We start from the raw sequence: 18,757 nt of genomic DNA on the forward strand, positions 1-18,757 counted from the left end.
ATAGGCTTCAGTGAGGTCGCACCAAGCCTGAGGGGCCGTTTTCCAATTAAGTTTTGTTCCTTTTTTTTTTTTTTTGAGGGGGAGGGACTGGAGAGAGAACAGAGGGAGGGAGGGTGGGGGAGGACGAGGGGCGCGTGGTTTTCTCATCTCATCCCTGGAGGAGGGGCTGGAGCATCCCGGGCAGCCAATCAGGGACAGGCTGGGGGGGCGCTTTGAAGAAGTTTGGGGGAAAAAAGTTTGGAAAAGTTTCTATAATAACGAGGGGGCGTCCGGAGGGAGGAGGCAGCGGCGGAGGAGGGGGCGTCACGGAGAAGGGGAGGGAGGGAGCCACGGGTGAAGATACGGCAGCCTCCTGAGCTTCCCCCCCTCCCACCCAGACCGGGACCTGGGGGCTCTGGCCGGCTCCATGGGGGCAGCGAGCTGCGAGGATGAGGAGCTGGAATTTAAGCTGGTGTTCGGGGAGGAAAAGGAGACCCCCCCGCTGGGCGCGGGGGGGTCGGGGGAAGGTTAGTGCGGGGCTGGGAAGTGGTCTTGGGGTCAAGAAAGGAAGGGCCCGGAGATCCCGAGATTGGGGATTTTAGGGCAGCGAGCCTGGGGTGGAGGATAAGGGGCTCAGAGGTGGGGGGAAGTCGCAGAGGCTGAGGGGTCTGCGGAGGTGAGGCTGGGGGCCGGGCACCACTTTCTCCTTTTTAGGTCGTGACTGGGGTGGGGGTGGGGGTGCCGTTGGCCGCGCGCCGCCTCTCGGCTGGGCCGTCTGTCACCGGCCTGGGGGGCGGGCGGGAACAGCGGCCCCGGGAGCCCCGGGCGCTGCCAGGGGAAGGGGAAGGGGCCCCGGAGCGTGTCCCTCGTGGTCCCGGCCCTGGGCCGGCGGACCCGACGCCCGGGGCTGGGGGAGCTCTCCCGGCCCGCCAGGGCGCCCCTCCCCTCCCCCTCCCCCGCCGGCCGCAATGAGAGGCAGATGGCGGGGACTGAGCCGGGGGCGGCGGCCGCCGCTCTCACGGAATTCGCGCTGCCCGCGGCCCCCTCCCCCGGGCCGGGCCCGGCACGCAGCATCCCCTCGGCTGTACCCCCGCCCCCAGATGGGGGGAGCGAGGGAGGAGCCACCTCCCCTCGTTGCCACAGCCCTGGAGCCCCCCTCCCTTGGCCACTGTTGCGATGGCAACTGGGGCTCCTGCCAGCACCGTTTGGGGGTTTGGGAGCCGCTGCTAATTGGGTTCATGTGTGAGTCGCCCCCAGCCCAGCCCTGCGCTTCCCTAAACACGCCTCCAGGCCCAAATCCAGCTCCTCTCGAGTCGCCTTCCTCACCTTAAGACCCGCCCCGTCTGGTACCCCTCGTTCCAGGGCCAGGGGCTCAGGTTATCCCAGTGGGAAAAGGCCTGGGACGTCCGGATCTGTGCACTCCACCTTCTGAGGTCCAACTTTGCCTTTGTCTTCGTGGCTCTGAAGGGCATCTCAGGACCCAGCCCCCTTATACTGAGGAGGGGGTGGCATAATGGGCGTGGAGGGCTGGCCACTCGAGGAACCCAGACATCTCACCTGCTTCTCTTTGTCCCCATCTCCTGTGGCATCCCTCTCTCTGTTCCCCTCCCTTCCCATTTCGACAGAACTGGACTCAGAGGACGCCCCGCCATGCTGCCGTCTGGCCCTGGGGGAGCCCCCTCCCTATGGCGCTGCCCCTATTGGCATTCCTCGGCCTCCACCCCCTCGGCCTGGCATGCATTCGCCACCACCCCGCCCGGCCCCCTCACCTGGCACTTGGGAGAGCCAGCCCGCCCGGTCAGTGAGGCTGGGGGGGCCGGGAGGGGCTTCCGGGGGGGTTGGGGGAGGCCGTGTTCTTGAGTGCCCTAGCATCCGCATCACCTCCATCTCTCCCACGCCCGACCCGCCGGCCACGCTGGAGGACAACCCTGATGCCTGGGGGGACGGCTCCCCCAGGGATTACCCACCACCAGAAGGCTTTGGGGGCTACCGAGAGACCGGGGGCCAGGGCGGGGGCCCCTTCTTCAGCCCCAGCCCTGGCAGCAGCAGCCTGTCCTCGTGGAGCTTCTTCTCCGACGCTTCAGACGAGGCAGCCCTGTATGCGGCCTGCGACGAGGTGGAGTCTGAGCTAAATGAGGCGGCCTCCCGCTTTGGCCTGGGCTCCCCCCTGCCCTCGCCTAGGGCCTCCCCTAGGCCGTGGACCCCCGACGATCCCTGGAACCTGTATGGTCCGAGCCCCGGAGGTCGGGGGCCAGAGGATAGCTGGCTACTCCTCAGCGCTCCTGGGCCCACCCCAGCCTCCCCGAGGCCCGCCTCTCCCTGTGGCAAGCGGCGCTATTCCAGCTCTGGGACCCCGTCTTCGGCCTCCCCAGCTCTGTCCCGCCGCGGCAGCCTGGGGGAGGAGGGGCCCGAGCCACCTCCACCACCCCCATTGCCTCTGGCCCGTGACCCTGGCTCCCCTGGCCCTTTTGACTACGTGGGAGCCCCACCGGCGGAGAGCATCCCGCAGAAGACCCGGCGGACCTCCAGCGAGCAGGCAGTGGCTCTGCCTCGGCCTGAGGAGTCTGCCCCGTGCAATGGAAAGCTGCAGTCAGGAGCAGAGGAGGCTGTGGCTCCTCCCGGGGGTCCTCGGAAGGAGGTGGCGGGCATGGACTACCTGGCAGTGCCCTCCCCACTGGCTTGGTCCAAGGCCCGGATTGGGGGACACAGCCCCATCTTCAGGTGAGGATTGTGCCTAGCACCGCCTGTGTCTCCAGCCATCTCACTTAGAGCAGGAGGGTGACGGGATGGGTTTGAAGAAAGGTCCTAGTTCTGTGTCCTTGGCATTTCAGAAGAGAATCTGCAACCAGCTTGGCTGCTGCCATCTACCCAGTTTTGGAGAGCATTAAAAAACAAAACAAAATAAAACAAAACAAAACAAAACAAAAACCCCACCCCCTCCAGACAGATAATTTACAAAAGGACAATCACTCCCTGGGGACCAATAAGGAAAAACCTCTCCCCCACCCCCACCAAGAGAACCACTTAGGTAAAGAAGGAGCATCTCTAGGGTGTTCCCCACCCTTAGCTCTATGCTGGCACAGGCTGGGAATGGAACCTGGCTGGATTTCTGCCCTACACCCGGTAGCAGGGAGTCTCCCTTCTCTTAATTTCTAGGGCCCTGACTTACTGATTAAAAGTGTAGCTGCTAATTTGAATAAAATAGCTTGCAAGTCAAGGAATTCATACTGAAACAAGCAGTTCTTGAAGTTCTTCCACCCCTTTCACTCAAGAACCCTGCACATTTCAGTAATCCTAAATCTTGGGATGTCAGGTTGAGTTGGCTCTACGCAGAAAAGTTTCCTGGGGAAAGAAACCTTTACACCTGCTCTCATGGGTTCCTGCAGGGCAGGGTTTCACTTCCGCAGCATGGTTGATATTTTGAGCAGGATGATGGTTGTATGGGGCTGTGGTGGGCGCTGTAGGATAGTTTAGCAACATCCCTGGCCTCTACTTTCTGGATGGTAGCCTCTCCCCTAGTTTCGACTACTCAGAGTGTCTCCAGACGATGCCAGCCACCACCTGGGGGGGGGGGGGTATCTTTGAGTTCAGGACAGGAAAGTTGCCCATCTGTAACCCCCAGCTTTCTGGAACTGACCTGTCCAGCCCCAACTAGTAGAGAGGGTGCTGGCTTGGAAACAATCCTGGCTTCTGTCAGTCACTGGCTTGCTTGGCTTGCTGGATTCTACTCCCTGGGCCTCAGTTTCTTTATCTGAAAAACAAAGGGGTAACCTCTGAGGACTTTTCTGGCCTGAAGAATTTCTTTATTTGACTCTTCCCATCCAGGTCTGGGGATTAGGATTAGGTCTGGGTTCACCTCTGCCTCCCCATGAAGGAACCCTTGCCACCCCAAACCCTGTGCTCAGAACTGGAAAGAAAAGAGTCTCAGGCCTTGTGTCATCTTCCACACCCTCATCTCAAGGGGCTCTGAGAGGACTATCTCCTATCTCCCTTGCTTTGGGGCTGGTGGACTGTTTTATTTCTGCTGTGACTTCCTTTCTCCCACACTCACACCCCCTCCTCCCTCACATCCCAGGGAGCTGGGCCCAGCGCTGCTCCGACTGAGGTCTGAGACTGCATATGATCAGTGCTTTTCTCTCCTACCCAGGACCTCTGCCTTACCCCCGCTGGACTGGCCTCTGCCCAGCCAGTATGAGCAGCTGGAGCTGAGGATTGAGGTGCAGCCTAGAGCCCACCACCGGGCCCATTACGAGACCGAGGGCAGCCGAGGGGCTGTCAAAGCTGCCCCTGGTGGTCACCCTGTAGTCAAGGTAAGGGGCAGAGGGCAGTCCTGATAGCCTTTCTCTTCTCCAGTCCCAGATCCCTGCAGATGGGCTCCAGCTGTGCAGACCCATGGCACTGCCCTTTCCCACACTCCCTCTCAGCAATGACCCTGCAGGCAGCCTGGGGGAGGGGCTGGAGTTAAGGGAGGAAGGGTGCACTTCCAGGACCCGGATATACTCTCTCCTTCTCTGTCCCTCCACCCCCGCTCCGCTCTTCCCATGGGACACCCGCCTCATGTCTACTCTGGAAAATGGTAGCCTGCCAGATATGGGGGAGGGGTTAGGCTGAGGCCAAAGTTCACTGGGAGTTAGGTTGTCTGTTGAGTTGGGCCAGTCTCTCCTGGAAGATTTCCCCCTTTGCCCAGCTTAGTTTGGGCCTTATTCCAAGAGTAACACTGTAAACTCCAGGCCACGTTTTCTCCACAGCTGGTGCCCAATTCCCCCTGGGAATCCCTTTCAGGATATCCTTTATCTTTCACCATCCTCATCCCCTGGCGGACTGAAAGCCCAGGGATGGATGAAGGATGAGACAGTGGGGGTTTCAGTTGGGTGGCCTCTCTTTCCGTCTGCCAGCTCCTAGGCTACAGTGAGAAGCCACTGACCCTACAGATGTTCATTGGCACTGCAGATGAAAGGAACCTGCGGCCTCATGCCTTCTATCAGGTGCACCGTATCACAGGCAAGATGGTGGCCACAGCTAGCTATGAAGCTGTAGTCAGTGGTACCAAAGTGTTGGAGATGACCCTGCTTCCTGAGAACAACATGGCAGCCAAGTAGGTCCCCACTTCACTTCCCCTCAGTCTTCAGGCTTTAGGACCAGCCTTTTCCATGAGGTCTAAGCTAGGCCCACTCTTCCTCTTCCCAGAAGAGCTAGCTGGACATCACCTCTAGGAACAGGTTCCAGGCCTTCTCATGATCTAGAAGAGGACTTGGGGCCTAGGGAGCACCTTGGAGAGACCACCTGTGATTAGAAAATACCCCCCCTAGGTTCCCAGAGAAAGTCATTCAGGGCTTTGGATGAAGCGTGGGGGCTTCCTCCTTACAGGGGCCTCGCCATTTGGCTTCAGCTGGGTGGGGGCTTGCCTTCCATTCTCTGCCTTCAGCATTGACTGTGCTGGAATCCTGAAGCTCCGGAACTCAGACATTGAGCTGCGGAAGGGGGAGACAGACATTGGGCGCAAGAACACACGTGTGCGGCTCGTCTTCCGGGTGCACGTGCCCCAGGGCAGCGGGAAGGTCGTCTCAGTGCAGACAGCATCAGTGCCCATTGAGTGCTGTGAGCAAAGAGGCCCTGTGCCATCTCTATGTCTCTTGCCACTCCCTGTTTGCGTGTATGTCTGGCTTCCCATCTCTTCTGCATAGTGTCTTGTGTCCTGTCCTAGGTAGCCCTATAAAGGACTCAGCGCTTATTTCTATTATGGAGGGGTTGGGGGCAGTGTTCTAATTTGTCCCTGCCACAGACTCTGTCTCTGGGCTGGACTGTCTCTGGCCTGTCCTCCATCTGTCTCTGGGTGGCCCTGTGTACTTGTTTGGGTAGCTCTGCCCTTAGGTGACGCTGTTCATCTCTGTCTCTGCCCAAGCTCCTCACCTGGTGTGTGTGACCCCAGGGATACTGTTGATTTACTTGTATGTCTGCTACCGAGGAGGACTCCTCCAGGGTCCTGTGGCAGTTATTCCAAGAAGGGTGGGGTCCTCTTGGACTCAGCCCAGCCAGCCTCCTTCCTGCACTGCTCTGCAGCCCAGCGCTCGGCCCAGGAGCTGCCCCAGGTAGAGGCCTACAGCCCCAGTGCCTGTTCTGTGAGAGGAGGAGAGGAACTAGTGCTCACTGGCTCCAACTTCCTGCCAGACTCCAAGGTGGTGTTCATCGAGAGGGGCCCTGGTGAGCACTCATGGGGGCGGGGGGCAGGCAGGAGGAGTTTGGAACGGGCAAGTGAGAGATCTCTGGCACTGTCATTAAACTAGCAAGTTGAACCTCAGTTTCCTTATCTGTGAAAGGGAACAGATGGACTGCCCTTCCTATTGTCCTGTCTGCTTCCCATGGGGAGATGGGTGTGACAGCAATCTGAAATGCTCAAGATGATGAACAGATGTGAGAAATTACATTCATTTTATCAAAGAGGAGTCAGCTTTGACACAGTTTACTCCCATGTAGATAGTCCATAGAGGAGAGAGGAAGAGGGGACTTACATCCTCCCAGACCCCAAGCCCCTCCTGAATTATGGACCTGGTAGCACAACTGTGATTACAAAGCCTGTGAGGGGCCTCGGGTCAGTTGCGGGGCTGGAGAAGGGGACATTTAGGGGTCCAAGTAAACCCACCAACCTGAGCCCTTTGCCCTCCCCCCACCCCTGCCCACCAAGAACCCCAGCACCTACACTCAAATGGAGCACCCTGGGACCATGTCAGAGAAGGTTCAGAGATTCTGGATCTTGAGATCAGGGTCTCATTGCCTTCCTTCAAGCTAGGACCTTTCTTACTCTTGAACTTCCTCCCAGCACTGTCATGGCAGGGGATGTTTGGAACTGAATGGGAGGGTTCCAGAGTCACCTCTGTCATGAACTCTCTCTGGTTCCCTGAGCTGGCCCTGCCACTTCTCTTGTTTCACTTTGCTGCCTCTTCCATCCAATTGAGTAAACACGCAATGGGCTCCCCTGTGAGCCAGGCCTTGTAGGGGCCTTCTGAGTGTGGCCCTGACTCTAGCAGGAGGGGAAGTGGCAGGGGACTGGGCAAGGGGCATGGGCCCTGGAATTGGGCTGGAGCTCTCTGTTCCTCCTGCACAGATGGAAAGCTGCAGTGGGAGGAGGAGGCCACAGTGAACCGGTTGCAGAGCAATGAGGTACCAGTGTCACCTAGGGCACCCACCCTGGGCGGGTGGTGGGAGAAGTCAGGAAATTCACAGCTATGTCCCTTGCCCATGGGAATGGACTCCAGAAGCTACCTCTTCTTTTCTGGAGGAGGCAGTCTGGTCACTCTGGGAGCAGGTTCATCTCTAGGAAATGAAGTTTGCTGTCTAGCAAATGGAAAAAGCCAGGAGGTGGAGTTTGGGTCCTTGAAAGGGCTATGCCGAGCCAGATCCCTGAGGGCTCCCTGCCTCATCCTGTGTTCTTCCCCAGGTGACGCTGACCCTGACTGTCCCTGAGTACAGCAACAAGCGGGTGTCCCGGCCAGTCCAGGTCTACTTTTATGTCTCCAATGGGCGGAGGAAGCGCAGTCCTACCCAGAGTTTCAAGTTCCTGCCTGGTACGTTCTGGGACAGCCCACGGTGGGGGTGTGGGGATACGGGGAGCTGAGGCAGGGGCAGAGGGATGCGGTGCCCCATCGTGAGGATCCAAGGGACGGATGGAGCCTGGGGACAGAGAAGTGGGCAGAGGCTGTGCAGTGGGGAGACTGCCAGCCCTCTCACCAGTGTGTCCTGCTTTCTCATCTACCCAGTGATCTTCAAGGAGGAGCCTTTACCGGACTCCTCTCTCCGCGGCTTCCCTTCAGCACCTGGCCCCCCCTTTGGCACTGACATGGACTTCTCACCACCCAGGCCCCCATACCCCTCCTATCCCCACGAAGACCCTGCTTACGAAGCTCCTTACCTGTCAGAAGGCTTCAGCTATGGCACACCCCCTCTGTACCCCCAGACGGGGCCCCCACCATCCTACAGAGCTGGCCTACGGATGTTCCCTGAGACTGGGGGTACCGCAGGTTGTGCCCGCCCGCCTCCAGTCTCCTTCCTTCCCCAGCCCTTTCCTAGTGACCCCTATGGAGGACGGGGCTCCCCATTTCCCTTGGGGCTGCCATTCCCTCCTCCAGCCCCCTTTCGACCTCCACTGCCTTCATCCCCACCGCTCGAAGGCCCCTTCCCTCCCCAGAGTGGTGTTCATCCCCCACCTGCTGAGGGATACAATGAGGTAGGGCCGAGCTATGGCCCTGGGGAGGGGGCTCCGGAGCAGGAGAAATCCAGGGGTGGCTACAGCAGCGGCTTCCGAGACAGTGTCCCTATCCAGGGTATCACGCTGGAGGAAGGTGGGTGTGGGGCTGGGGGTTGTGAGTGTGAGTGTGTGCAAGAGATTGCTCTGCATGTTTGCTGAGGGCTGGAGTTTGGCTTCCCAGAGATGGGGCATCCTCGGGCCCTCAGGGCCAATTGGAGGGTCTCAGGAGGCAAGTGTTTGGTGCATGTGGCCACCTAAATCTGGTTAAACTCAGTTCTGAAGGGTGCAGAGAGTTCCTGCCCCAGCCCTTCTCCTGCCTCTGCCCTCTGTCCCAGATCACAGAATTTCCGGGCTAGAAGTACTTTGAAGACCATTCAGCCCAGCTCCCTCAATTGTCAGAGTCACGCACTGAATTTCAGAGTGGGGCAGGGGCTTGCTGAGGTCCCAGTCAGGCACATTTTCCCTTGCCTCAGCGTCCCCCCACACATGGTGACTGTGGTCAAGTTTGGTGATGAGGAGCCTTTGTATTTTGCATCTCCTTCCTCCCACTGGCTGCACCCACCTCTGGCCCCGATGACAGTGACTGCCCAAACACCCCTTTCCAGCAGGAAAGGGCTAAGATGGGGGCCTGGGAGCCCACATGGATGGAATTGAGTGAGATTTGATTGGGGACAGGTATCAAGACACATTGGGGAAACTGAGGCCCTGTGGAAGAGAAGCCAGTGGAGGAGGAGCCTAGAAGCATCCTAGACTGAGGCCTGCCTGGAATGGATTGGGAATTTCTGGAAAAGGTGGGGACCAGTCCCTAGCCCAATCTTTCAACTGCACCTCCTTTACAGTGAGTGAGATCATTGGCCGAGACCTGAGTGGCTTCCCTGCACCTCCTGGAGAAGAGCCTCCTGCCTGAAGCATCACCTGGCAACCCCAGCCCCCCTGCCCAAGCCCTGCCCACTTTCCCTTCATCTTGGGGTGGCGGTTCCAGAAGCTTGGGGCCAATCTGGATCCTCTTTCTCCAGCTTTTGCCTCCTCTCCCCTGCCCTTAGCTGAGGTGTGGCCCCTGGGCCTGGTGCTGCCTTGGAGGGGCTAAGATGGGGGTGGGGACCAAGGCTGGGTATGAGGAAAGACTGGAGTGAAAGCTGTGTCTAGTTGTGTACAGGCCACGGTGCTGGGAGGCTGGGGACAGCTTGATGGATAATAAACTGCTCACTGACTAGTGCTTCAGGCTCCAGAAGTCTTTGGACAGAGAGATGGGGCAGCTTACTCTAGCCCTGTATCCCTAAGAGTTTCTCAGTGGAGGGGTGCTGGGGAGGGTTTGAAGGGACTCCAGAGGCTCCCCAGCTGGAGTGAGGTTGGGGGCTTGAGTAGGCCTCTCCTCCCTGGGGATTCAGATTCCTTTAGGAGCTTTGGGATGGGGCCTAGGAATCTGTGTATTTTCAAGTTTCTTTCTCTTACTGCCACTCAGATGATTTGGATTCATAGCCAAGGTCACGAAAACCAGTCTGATCCCTTTTCCCCATTTATAAAGGAGAAATCCCAGGCTCAGAGAGGGAAAAGGGCTTGTCCAAGGTCACACAGCTAATCAACTAACAGGTTGAATGCCAGCCACACTCCTGGCCTCCTGCCCAGCCCACCCTCCCCAACCCACTCTCAGATACCTTTGGGCTCGGGTCTGAGGCTTATCTCCCTCAAGTATGGTTAGGGGTGAGGAAGGGCTGGCATGGACCCATCCACACCGGATTCTCCCACCTTTGAGGACTGTGAAGACGTTCTGGAAACATCTGTGCTTCAGAGGTAGACTATAGGAAACCATCCACACCAGATTCTCCCACCTTTGAGGACTGTGAAGACGTTCTGGAAACATCTGTGCTTCAGAGGTAGACTATAGGAAACCAAGCAGCTTCCCACAGCTCTGGTCACCACTTGCCTGGGTTCAGGGCATTGTATGATCTCCTGGTCTATCCTGCAGGTACACCCACATGTCCTCACTGACAGGCCGGGGTTGGAAACCTGGTTTGCCCCAGTTAACAGGCCATGGGAGGGACCAAGTCTCCACTGGGCTGGGGAAAGTCAGACCTTACCTGCCCTGCTCACCTGGGGCCTGGTACACAGTAGGCACTGGGTACCGCCAAGCTGAGTTGGAGAGGCCTGGCTGCAGGTGGCCATACTCAAAAGATATTCAGGGAATTTGTACTTGGGAAACTTGCCTCACCTAAGGCTGGTGGGGCCTCTCTATGCCCAGTGGGTCCAGACAGGCCTGGCAAGTACCTGTGTGTTCCAGGGCAGGTGTGACAGAAGCTGGCTCTAGATTGGGGGCCCAGGAAATGGGGATAATACCTTCCCCCACCCACCCCTCTCCGTCTGGTTGCTGCTCTGCAATGAATTTCCTTTGTCTTCCTGAATTCACATTTTTGTGAACCAAACTGACCTCAAGTGATCAGATCACTGGGCTTTGGCTGCTCTTTTAAAGATACCCTCAGGGTGCCTGGCTAGCTCAGTTGGTAGAGCTTGCAACTCTTGATCTTGGGGTTGTAACTTTGAGCTCCACATTGGGTGTAGAGATTACTTAAAAATAAAATCTTAAAAAAAAAAAAAAGTATCCTCCAGCAGGGGCCAGAGTCATTGCCCTGTAATCTCAATGTCAGGAGGGACCCTGGGGCACATGAGTCACAGGGAGCATTCTTTGGCTCCATCCCCAAGATCTCTCTCTGACAAGGGGTAGGTCAGCCTCTGTGAATGGAAAGCTGCAGATGGTGGGCACTCACTGCCTCCCAAGGCACACCATTTCATTTTCTGTCAGGGCACTGCTATTCATTCATTGCCACACATTTCTTGAGCAGCTATAACTGCCAGCCAGTGGGTCCTGGAGGACTTCTTAGCCTCAGGGCAACAGTAAGGAAAGAGCTCACTATAAAAATTCAAACAGTTCAACTCCGTAAATATTTCTTATACAGACAGTATGTTGGATCTTGTGGGAGAGGGCGGTGAGTAGTTTTAATATGGGGTGTAGAAGGAGCAGAGATCAGGGGCATGTCATCCAGTTGTGGGGGTGAGAGGGAACTAACTTCAGGGTGACAGAATTGCCCAGGCTGATTAGGGGAAGGGCAGGTTAGGCAGAGCTACCAGCATGGGAGAGAGACCCTGGAGAGAGGCAAACAAGGAAGGCTAACAGATGGAAGGCTTGGCATTCTTGGAGGAGCAGGAGAGGTTCTGTTTGGTGGGGATGGGGTACAGGTTAAATTCTGGAAGTAGGGGGCTGTGAGGAGGGTTTGGAGAAGGCAGCAGTGGCTAAGTTCTGAGGGCCCTTGTAGCTGTGCCGGGGAATTTAGTTATTCGAGGATTGTGGGAGCTTTCCTACTAGATGGTAGGCCTTAAGCCTGGGGTGATACAATCGATCTGCCATGAAGGTCTTCCTGGGGTTGAGCTGACATCTGCCTCCCTGTGACTTGCTCTGCCAGGGCCTGTTCCGCCTTTTGGGCCCATTCTTTGTACGCCTAACCCCTCTTCCTACTGGAATCCTGTTGTGAGTCAGCCTCCCAGGGTCACTGTCTCTTCCCAGGATCCCTACAGACATCTAGGTCCCTGAGGCTGGGGTTGAGAGAGAGAGAGAGAGAGAGGGGAGGAGGCCAGATCTTCAGCTGGTGCCAGAAAAGACTTTCTTGGCCAGGGTTTCTCCAAGTGTGGTCTGAGGATTTCTTGTATTTGAATCACTGGGGAGAGTTTTTTTGTTTTGTTTTGTTTAAAGGTTTTATTTTTAAGTAATCTCTACATCCAATGTGGGCTTCAAACCCACAACCCTGAGATACAGTTGCAAGCTCTGACTTAGCCAGCCAGGTCCCCCTGTTTTGGTTTTTAATGTAGATTCCTAGGCAACCCTTGACCTACTCAATTATATTCTCTGGGGCCAGGGCCTAGTATCTGCATTTTAAGGAGTGCCCTAGGTGATTATTCAGCACAAGAATGCTTGAGATCTAGAGTCATTTGTCAATTAAGTGTCACTCCTTCCCACTCCAGACTCTAAAATAGCTCCCTTCTCCCAGATCTTGCCTGGGCTGTCCTGGGTGGAGCCTCACCTGGAAAAGTGTTCTTAAGGGGAGGGGAAGGGCACACACATTCATGACATTGCAACTCATCTCTCTCTATACCTGGCTCCATCTTGCTGTGCAGATAATCTCAGTTGTCTTGAAGGTTGCAAAACAAACAAACAAACAAACAAAAAAACTGCAACGCAGGGCACTTACTCGAAGTTCCAGATGTAGGAAGTGCAAAGGGGTTTGGCTGCTTTTTTTGGGAGCTGGTTTTACTGGCCTCAGTGTCTGGTTGCTCACTTAGCCAACGGTCCACAAAGTCCTCCAGGGCCCCTGCTCTGTGCTGAGTTCTGTGCTAGGCACATAGGATATGGGAATCACACCGGGGCCTTGCTGTGGAGGAGCTGACAATCCAGGCACTAGAAGCGGACACTTTCCTGCCTGGAGACGGGGTGAGGTGATTTTATCTGAGCTGTCCAAGAGGCAGAAATGGTACGTTGCTATGGAAACACAGGACCAGAGCTTGAGAGGGAGGGTCAAAGAACATTTTATAGAGGTGGGTGATTTTGAGCTAGGTCTTCAAGGAGACCTGGGAGTTTTCTGGATAAACAAGATAAGCATGCGAGAGGGGGTCATGCCTGAGAGTTAAAACATATGAGGTCAAGACCACACTGGGGGGAAGGAATCAGACTTTCGATGCTTTAATAGGTCATGCGAAGGAGTGTGGATAATAGGCAGTCTTTTACTCATTTGGTCAGAGGGTCTACAGGCATGAGTGTGGGTGTGTGAGCACATGTGATTTAGGATTTAGAAACTGTTTCGAGAACTAGTGGCAGGGAGACCAGAATGGGTTTTGCAGTAGTTGAGGCAAGAGAAGTCTGGGCTCTATCTACTGCTTAGCTTAGCTAAACAGGCTCAGCTAGGGTGGGGGGTCAGGGAAAAGAAAAGGTCCTGGCCTGGGGTCCTAACTCAGCCATCAACTCTCCGTGTAATCTCTAGCACGTCCCTGGCCTAACTGGGCTCTAGCTGCCTCATCTGTACATGTTTACTGACGTCCTTCTCTGTAGCAGCCTCTGTGATAGCTCGTGGGGATAGAATAATGAGTGAGACAAACACAGTTCCTTCTCTCACAGAACTCAAAGTTTATGATAAGCAGTTGCAGAACAAAGTGTAATGGTGGAGAAGTACTGGGGGCTATGGGATCTTTCAGAAAGGTCACTGAACCTGTCCTCTCCCACTGTTTGCATATCTCTTAGAGTAATGATGGACAACTATATTTTGAGAGCATCTATTGAATCTGTCCCTTTTGGGGGGGGAACAAGACATTCCCTGAAAGGAATGGATATTCAGTGATTGCACCCTGGGTCAGGAAATGTGGATTTGTCACTCAGGCCTTGGGTAGAGTGAGAAGGAGCATCTCTTTATGCTTTTCTCTCTTAGACCTCAACTCTGAGAGACCTAGTTAGAGCAGAGTGTGTCCCAGTCGTCTCTACCACAGTGAGGCAGGATCCTGGCAGGGCAGGAAGTCAGGGGCCAAGGTTGGGCAAGGTGGAACCTCTGTGGTAGGTAGTACTACGTTTTATCTTCCTGAGTAATTCCTTTTGGCCCCCTCACCTTTTCTCAAGTTTATTTTGCTTTCTTTCTTCTAACAAATATATATATATATATATATATATATATATATATATATATATATACATATATATATATATATATTTTAAAAATATTTATTTTTGGGGCGCCTGGGTGGCTCAGTCAGTTAGGCGTCCGACTTCAGCTCAGGTCACGATCTCAAGGTCAGTGAGTTCGAGCCCGGCGTGGGGCTCTGGGCTGACGGCTCAGAGCCTGGAGCCTGCTTCCGGTTCTGTGTCTCCCTCTCTCTCTGCCCCTCCCCCGTTCATGCTCTGTCTCTCTCTGTCTCAAAAATAAATAAACGTTAAAAAAAAAAATTATTTTTGAGAGAGACAGAGTGCGAGTGGGGGAGGGGCAGAGAGAGAGAGGGAGACACAGAATCCGAAGCAGCCTCCAGGCAGACAGCTCCAGGCAGCTCTGAGCTGTCAGCACAGGGCCCGACACGGGGCTCGAACTCACAAACCAGAAGATCATGACCTAAGCTGAAGTCGGATGCTTAACTGACTTAGCCATCCAGGAGTCCCTTCCTTCCTTCCTTCTCTTTCTTTTTATTTATTTATTTAAAATTTTTTTAAACATTTATTTATTTTTGAGACCGAGAGAGACAGAGCATGAACGGGGGAGGGTCAGAGAGAGAGGGAGACACAGAATCGGAAACAGGCTCCAGGCTCTGAGCAGTCAGCACAGAGCCCAAGGCGGGGCTCGAACCCACGGACAGTGAGATCGTGACCTAAAGCGAGGTCAGACGCTTAACCGACTGAGCCACCCAGGCGCCCCATCTTTCTTTTTAAAGATGTATTTGTTTATTTAAGTAAATCTGTACACCCAACATTGGGCTCGAACTCACGACCCTGAGGTCAAGAGTCACACACTCTTCCTACTGAGCCAGTCAGTTGCCCCTCCTTTTAGGTCTTTTTTAATGTATCAGTTTCCTAAGGGTTGTCATAACAAAGCACCACTAACTAGGTGGCTTAAAACAATAGAAACTTCTCTCATAATTCAAGAGGCCAGAAGTCTGAAATCAAGTTGTTAGCAGAGTTGGTTCCTTCTGGAAGCTCTGAGGGAGAATCTATTCTAGTCTTTTCTCCTAGTTTCTCATGGTTGCTGGCAATCTTTGGTGTTCCTTAACTTGTAGAAACATCATTCCAGTCTCTGTCTCTATCATTACATGGAATTCTTCCCCGTGTCTCCTCTGTGTCTCTGTGTCCAAATTTCTCTTATAAAGATACCAGGCATTGAATTTAGGTCCCACCCTAATCCAGTATGACCATATCTGCAAAGACCCTATTTCCAAATAAGATCACATTCAAAGTGCCAGAGGTTAGGACAGCATATCTCTTTTGGTGACCCAGTCCAATCTACTACACTGAATTTCATGTAAAGTTTTGTCAATCATTCTGATCTCAGTTGTGTTATGGCAAGTTAAGCAAAAATGTCCACTTTGGGCCCCAGCAGTGCAAGGGAGAGCGGTGTCCTTTGATGCCAGCTTGGTGGAGGCAGCCATGAAGTGTGGGAGTCCCAAAGGAAAGGTGATTTTGAAGTAGCTTCTTGACGTAGTGAAGAGCAGGCATTTTAAGGCCAACTCCCTCAATCCTCAGGAGATTCTCCTTTTCCTGCTGTTCTTGGACAATCTCCATTTTACTTGGGATGCTGAGAGATTATGTGGATTTACTTACAACTACGCTTCCAAACTGGAAAGGGTTAACAAAATGAACAAAGAGTAACCAGCTAAATGAGAATGGAAATTCTCAATGAGCTTTTAGCATATTAAAAGCTCTGAAGATTCCTCCTGTATATGAATTCTTTTAACTGTATAATCCAATGTTTCCTAAATGCAGTTGATCATGAAGATCTTTTTTAAAAAATATTTATTTATTTTTGAGAGAGAGACGCACACAGTGAGAGTGGGGGAGGGGCATAGAGCCGGAGACATGGAATCCAAAGCAGACTCCAGGTTCCCAGCCTCAGAGCCTGACACGAGGCTCTAACTCACAAACTGTGAGATCATGACTTGAGCTGAAGTTGGACGCTCAACCAACTGAGCCACCCAGGCACCCTGATCATGAAGCTCTTTTATTCAGGACAATACTATATTAGTTACCTGTTCCTGTGTAACATATTATTCCAAAACTTTGTGGCTTAACAAATAAAAAGTTCTCTTTCACAGTTTCCAAGGGTCAGAGATTTGGGAGTGGCTTGCCTGAGCAGTTTTGGCTTGGAGTTTTTCCTGAAGCTGCAGTCATGTGAAGGCTTTGTTGGAACTAGTGGAAGATCTCAGTTCCACATTTCATGGGCCTCCCCACTGGGCTGCTTGAGTGTTCTCATGACATGGCAGCTGGCCTTCCCCAGCATCAGCAACCCAAGAAGCCAAGGTGGAAACTTATAACCTAGCTTTGGAAGTCTCACACTGTCATCTCCATCATACTCTATTGGTTACACAAACCAGCTGATTTACCGTGGGAAGAGCAGGAGGTGAGGGTCATATGGGCCATCTGGGAGGCTGGTACCACAAATATGAATATTCATTTATTCATTCATTCAGCAAATATTTACTGGTGCCTGCTATATGCCAGACACTGCTCTAGACACCAAAAAATACAACCTCAAACACAACAGACACATCCCTATCCTCATGGAGCTCACATTCTAGTGACACCTCACTCAACATCTGCTTGAGAAATTTGGGAAATATTGCTTCACAGGGACACAGAAGAGTGAGAAGTGTGAATACAGAATATTTAATGCCAAGGTAGGGGGAAACTCATAACACCATGGAAACTGGGGCTCCTGACCTCGGTTTGACATTCTGGAAAAGGCAAAATGATAGGGACAGAAAACAGATCAGTGGTTGCCAGGGGAAATAATTGGAGAACAAGGAGTGGTTGACTATAAAGGGGCAGCACACAGGAATTTTTAGCGTGGTGGAACCGTTCTGTATGGTATGGTGGTCAATATATGACTATGCCATTGTCAAAGTCCATAGGACTCTACAAAGACCAAACTTAATTGTATACAAATAAAAAAACCCATATGTAACATATGAATTTAACTGTATTACAAATATATATGAAAAAGGTAGTGCGGGTGGGGGTGGGGGTGGGGGGAAAGCTAAAATAAGTAAATTTGGAAAACAATGTTTTGACTGGATGCTATAAGGCTATAGACAAAAGGAACCATAGGTTAAAAAAAAAAGAAACAATAGATCAATATTACAGTTGGTAAATTTGTTATAGTTTAACAATTCTGAGACTATTTAACATATATTAGTTTTGAACAAATAAGTAAATGGAACATAAGTTAGATGAATTGTAGCTATGGGATAGAAGTTTCTTATTGTCAGAGAAAGTGGGGAGAAAAGCTAAACAGAATAAACACTGTAGTGCTGGATTTGAATTGGGGGTACCAGTATGAACTCATGCTTGTTTTCTATACATATTTACATGGTATTATAGAATATATATAATAGATCTATATATGTAGATATCATTCTATATAGAGCCATAAGCTACAGATATCTGTATAATATACATATGTATGTATGTGTATAGACATACAAATAATACAGAGATAAATATAAAGTGTGTATATGTGAGCTAATACACATACATGTATTTGCTAGTTTTGCCTGCTAAGAATCCCGAAAGAAGGGGGCACCACATTAGCAATGAGCACACCTAACAACCAGATGTTAGGTTTCTAAATACCATTCTTCAATAAAAGGAACCAGGGTTCCTTGGAAAAATGACAAATTCTAGGGCTGGGGAAGGCATAACGCAAGACAATCCTGGAGCAAATTGCATTTCTAGAAAGTTAGGGCAAAAAAAAAAAAAAAAAAAAAAGGAGGGGATATCAAAAGGATGCAGGAGCCAAATCAAAAATGTCCCAATGGCCAGGGTGCCTGGGTGACTCAGTCAATTAAGTGTCTGACTTCAGGTCATGATCTCACAGTTCATGAGTTCGAGCCCTTTGTTGGGCTCTGTGCTAACAGGTCAGAGCCTGGAGCCTGCTTCACGTTCGTCTTCCGATCTCTCTCTGCCCCTCCCCCACTCATGCTCTGTCTCTCATTCTCAAAAATGAATAAATGTCAAAAAAACCATTAAAAAATGTCCTAATGGCCAAAGTTGAAACAATTTGAGCAAATTAATAAATAAGAATATTAGATTATAACACAAGGAATAAAATAGGAGCACCTGGGTGGCTCAGACAGTTAAGCATCCAACTCCTGATTTTGGCTCAGGTCATGATCTCACAGTTGTGAGACTGAGCCCAGCATCAAGCTCTATGCTGAGCATGAAGCCCCCTTGAAATTCTCTCTCTCTTCCTCTCTCTCTCAAAAACAAAACAAAACACAACACACACACACACACACACACCTCTGTAATGGTTGAATAAGTAACTCACTGGAGGAGAAGGGACAAGTTTCCTTTAAAGAGAATTTCAATTAATAAATGTATAAGGAGGGGTGCCTGACTGGCTCAGTGGGTAGAGCATGCAACTCCTGATCACGGGGTTGTAAGTACAAGCCCCATGTTGGGTGCAGAGTTTACTAGGGGCACCTGGTGGCTCAGTCAGTTGGGCATCTGACTCTTGATTTTGGCTCAGGTCATGATCTTGCAGTTCATGGGATCGGGTTCTGTGCTGATGGCCAGAGTCTGCTTGGGATCTCTCTTTCTGCCACTCCTGCACCCATGCTCTCTCTCTCTCAAAATAAAGAAACATTTAAAATAAATAAAAAAGTCTTTAAAAAAGTAAATGTAGATGGACTAAGTTGTAATAGAAAATCACCATTAGACCATCACAGTAATAATTGCTACAGGCAAGATCCATTGATGAATGCTAAAATCAACAGGTAAAACTTCAAGGAAGGACAAGATATTTG

The 18,757-nt window shown here is 52.3% G+C and overlaps 1 protein-coding gene across 1 annotated transcript; it reads left to right on the forward strand.

The window, feature by feature from the left end:
* Positions 1-215: 215 nt before the first annotated feature.
* Positions 216-9,437, forward strand: NFATC4 (nuclear factor of activated T cells 4). Its single transcript, XM_027065494.2, has 10 exons — positions 216-506; positions 1,605-2,700; positions 4,127-4,289; positions 4,875-5,074; positions 5,405-5,577; positions 6,040-6,180; positions 7,082-7,137; positions 7,415-7,541; positions 7,734-8,315; positions 9,061-9,437. Exons 1-10 carry the CDS (start codon positions 407-409, stop codon positions 9,126-9,128), a joined length of 2,706 nt encoding a protein of 901 aa, XP_026921295.1. The 5' UTR covers positions 216-406; the 3' UTR covers positions 9,129-9,437.
* The last annotated feature ends 9,320 nt before the right edge of the window (positions 9,438-18,757 follow it).

The sequence above is a fragment of the Acinonyx jubatus genome, chromosome B3 (assembly GCF_027475565.1).
Source record: "Acinonyx jubatus isolate Ajub_Pintada_27869175 chromosome B3, VMU_Ajub_asm_v1.0, whole genome shotgun sequence".
In the NCBI taxonomy this organism is placed as follows: Eukaryota; Metazoa; Chordata; class Mammalia; order Carnivora; family Felidae; genus Acinonyx; species Acinonyx jubatus.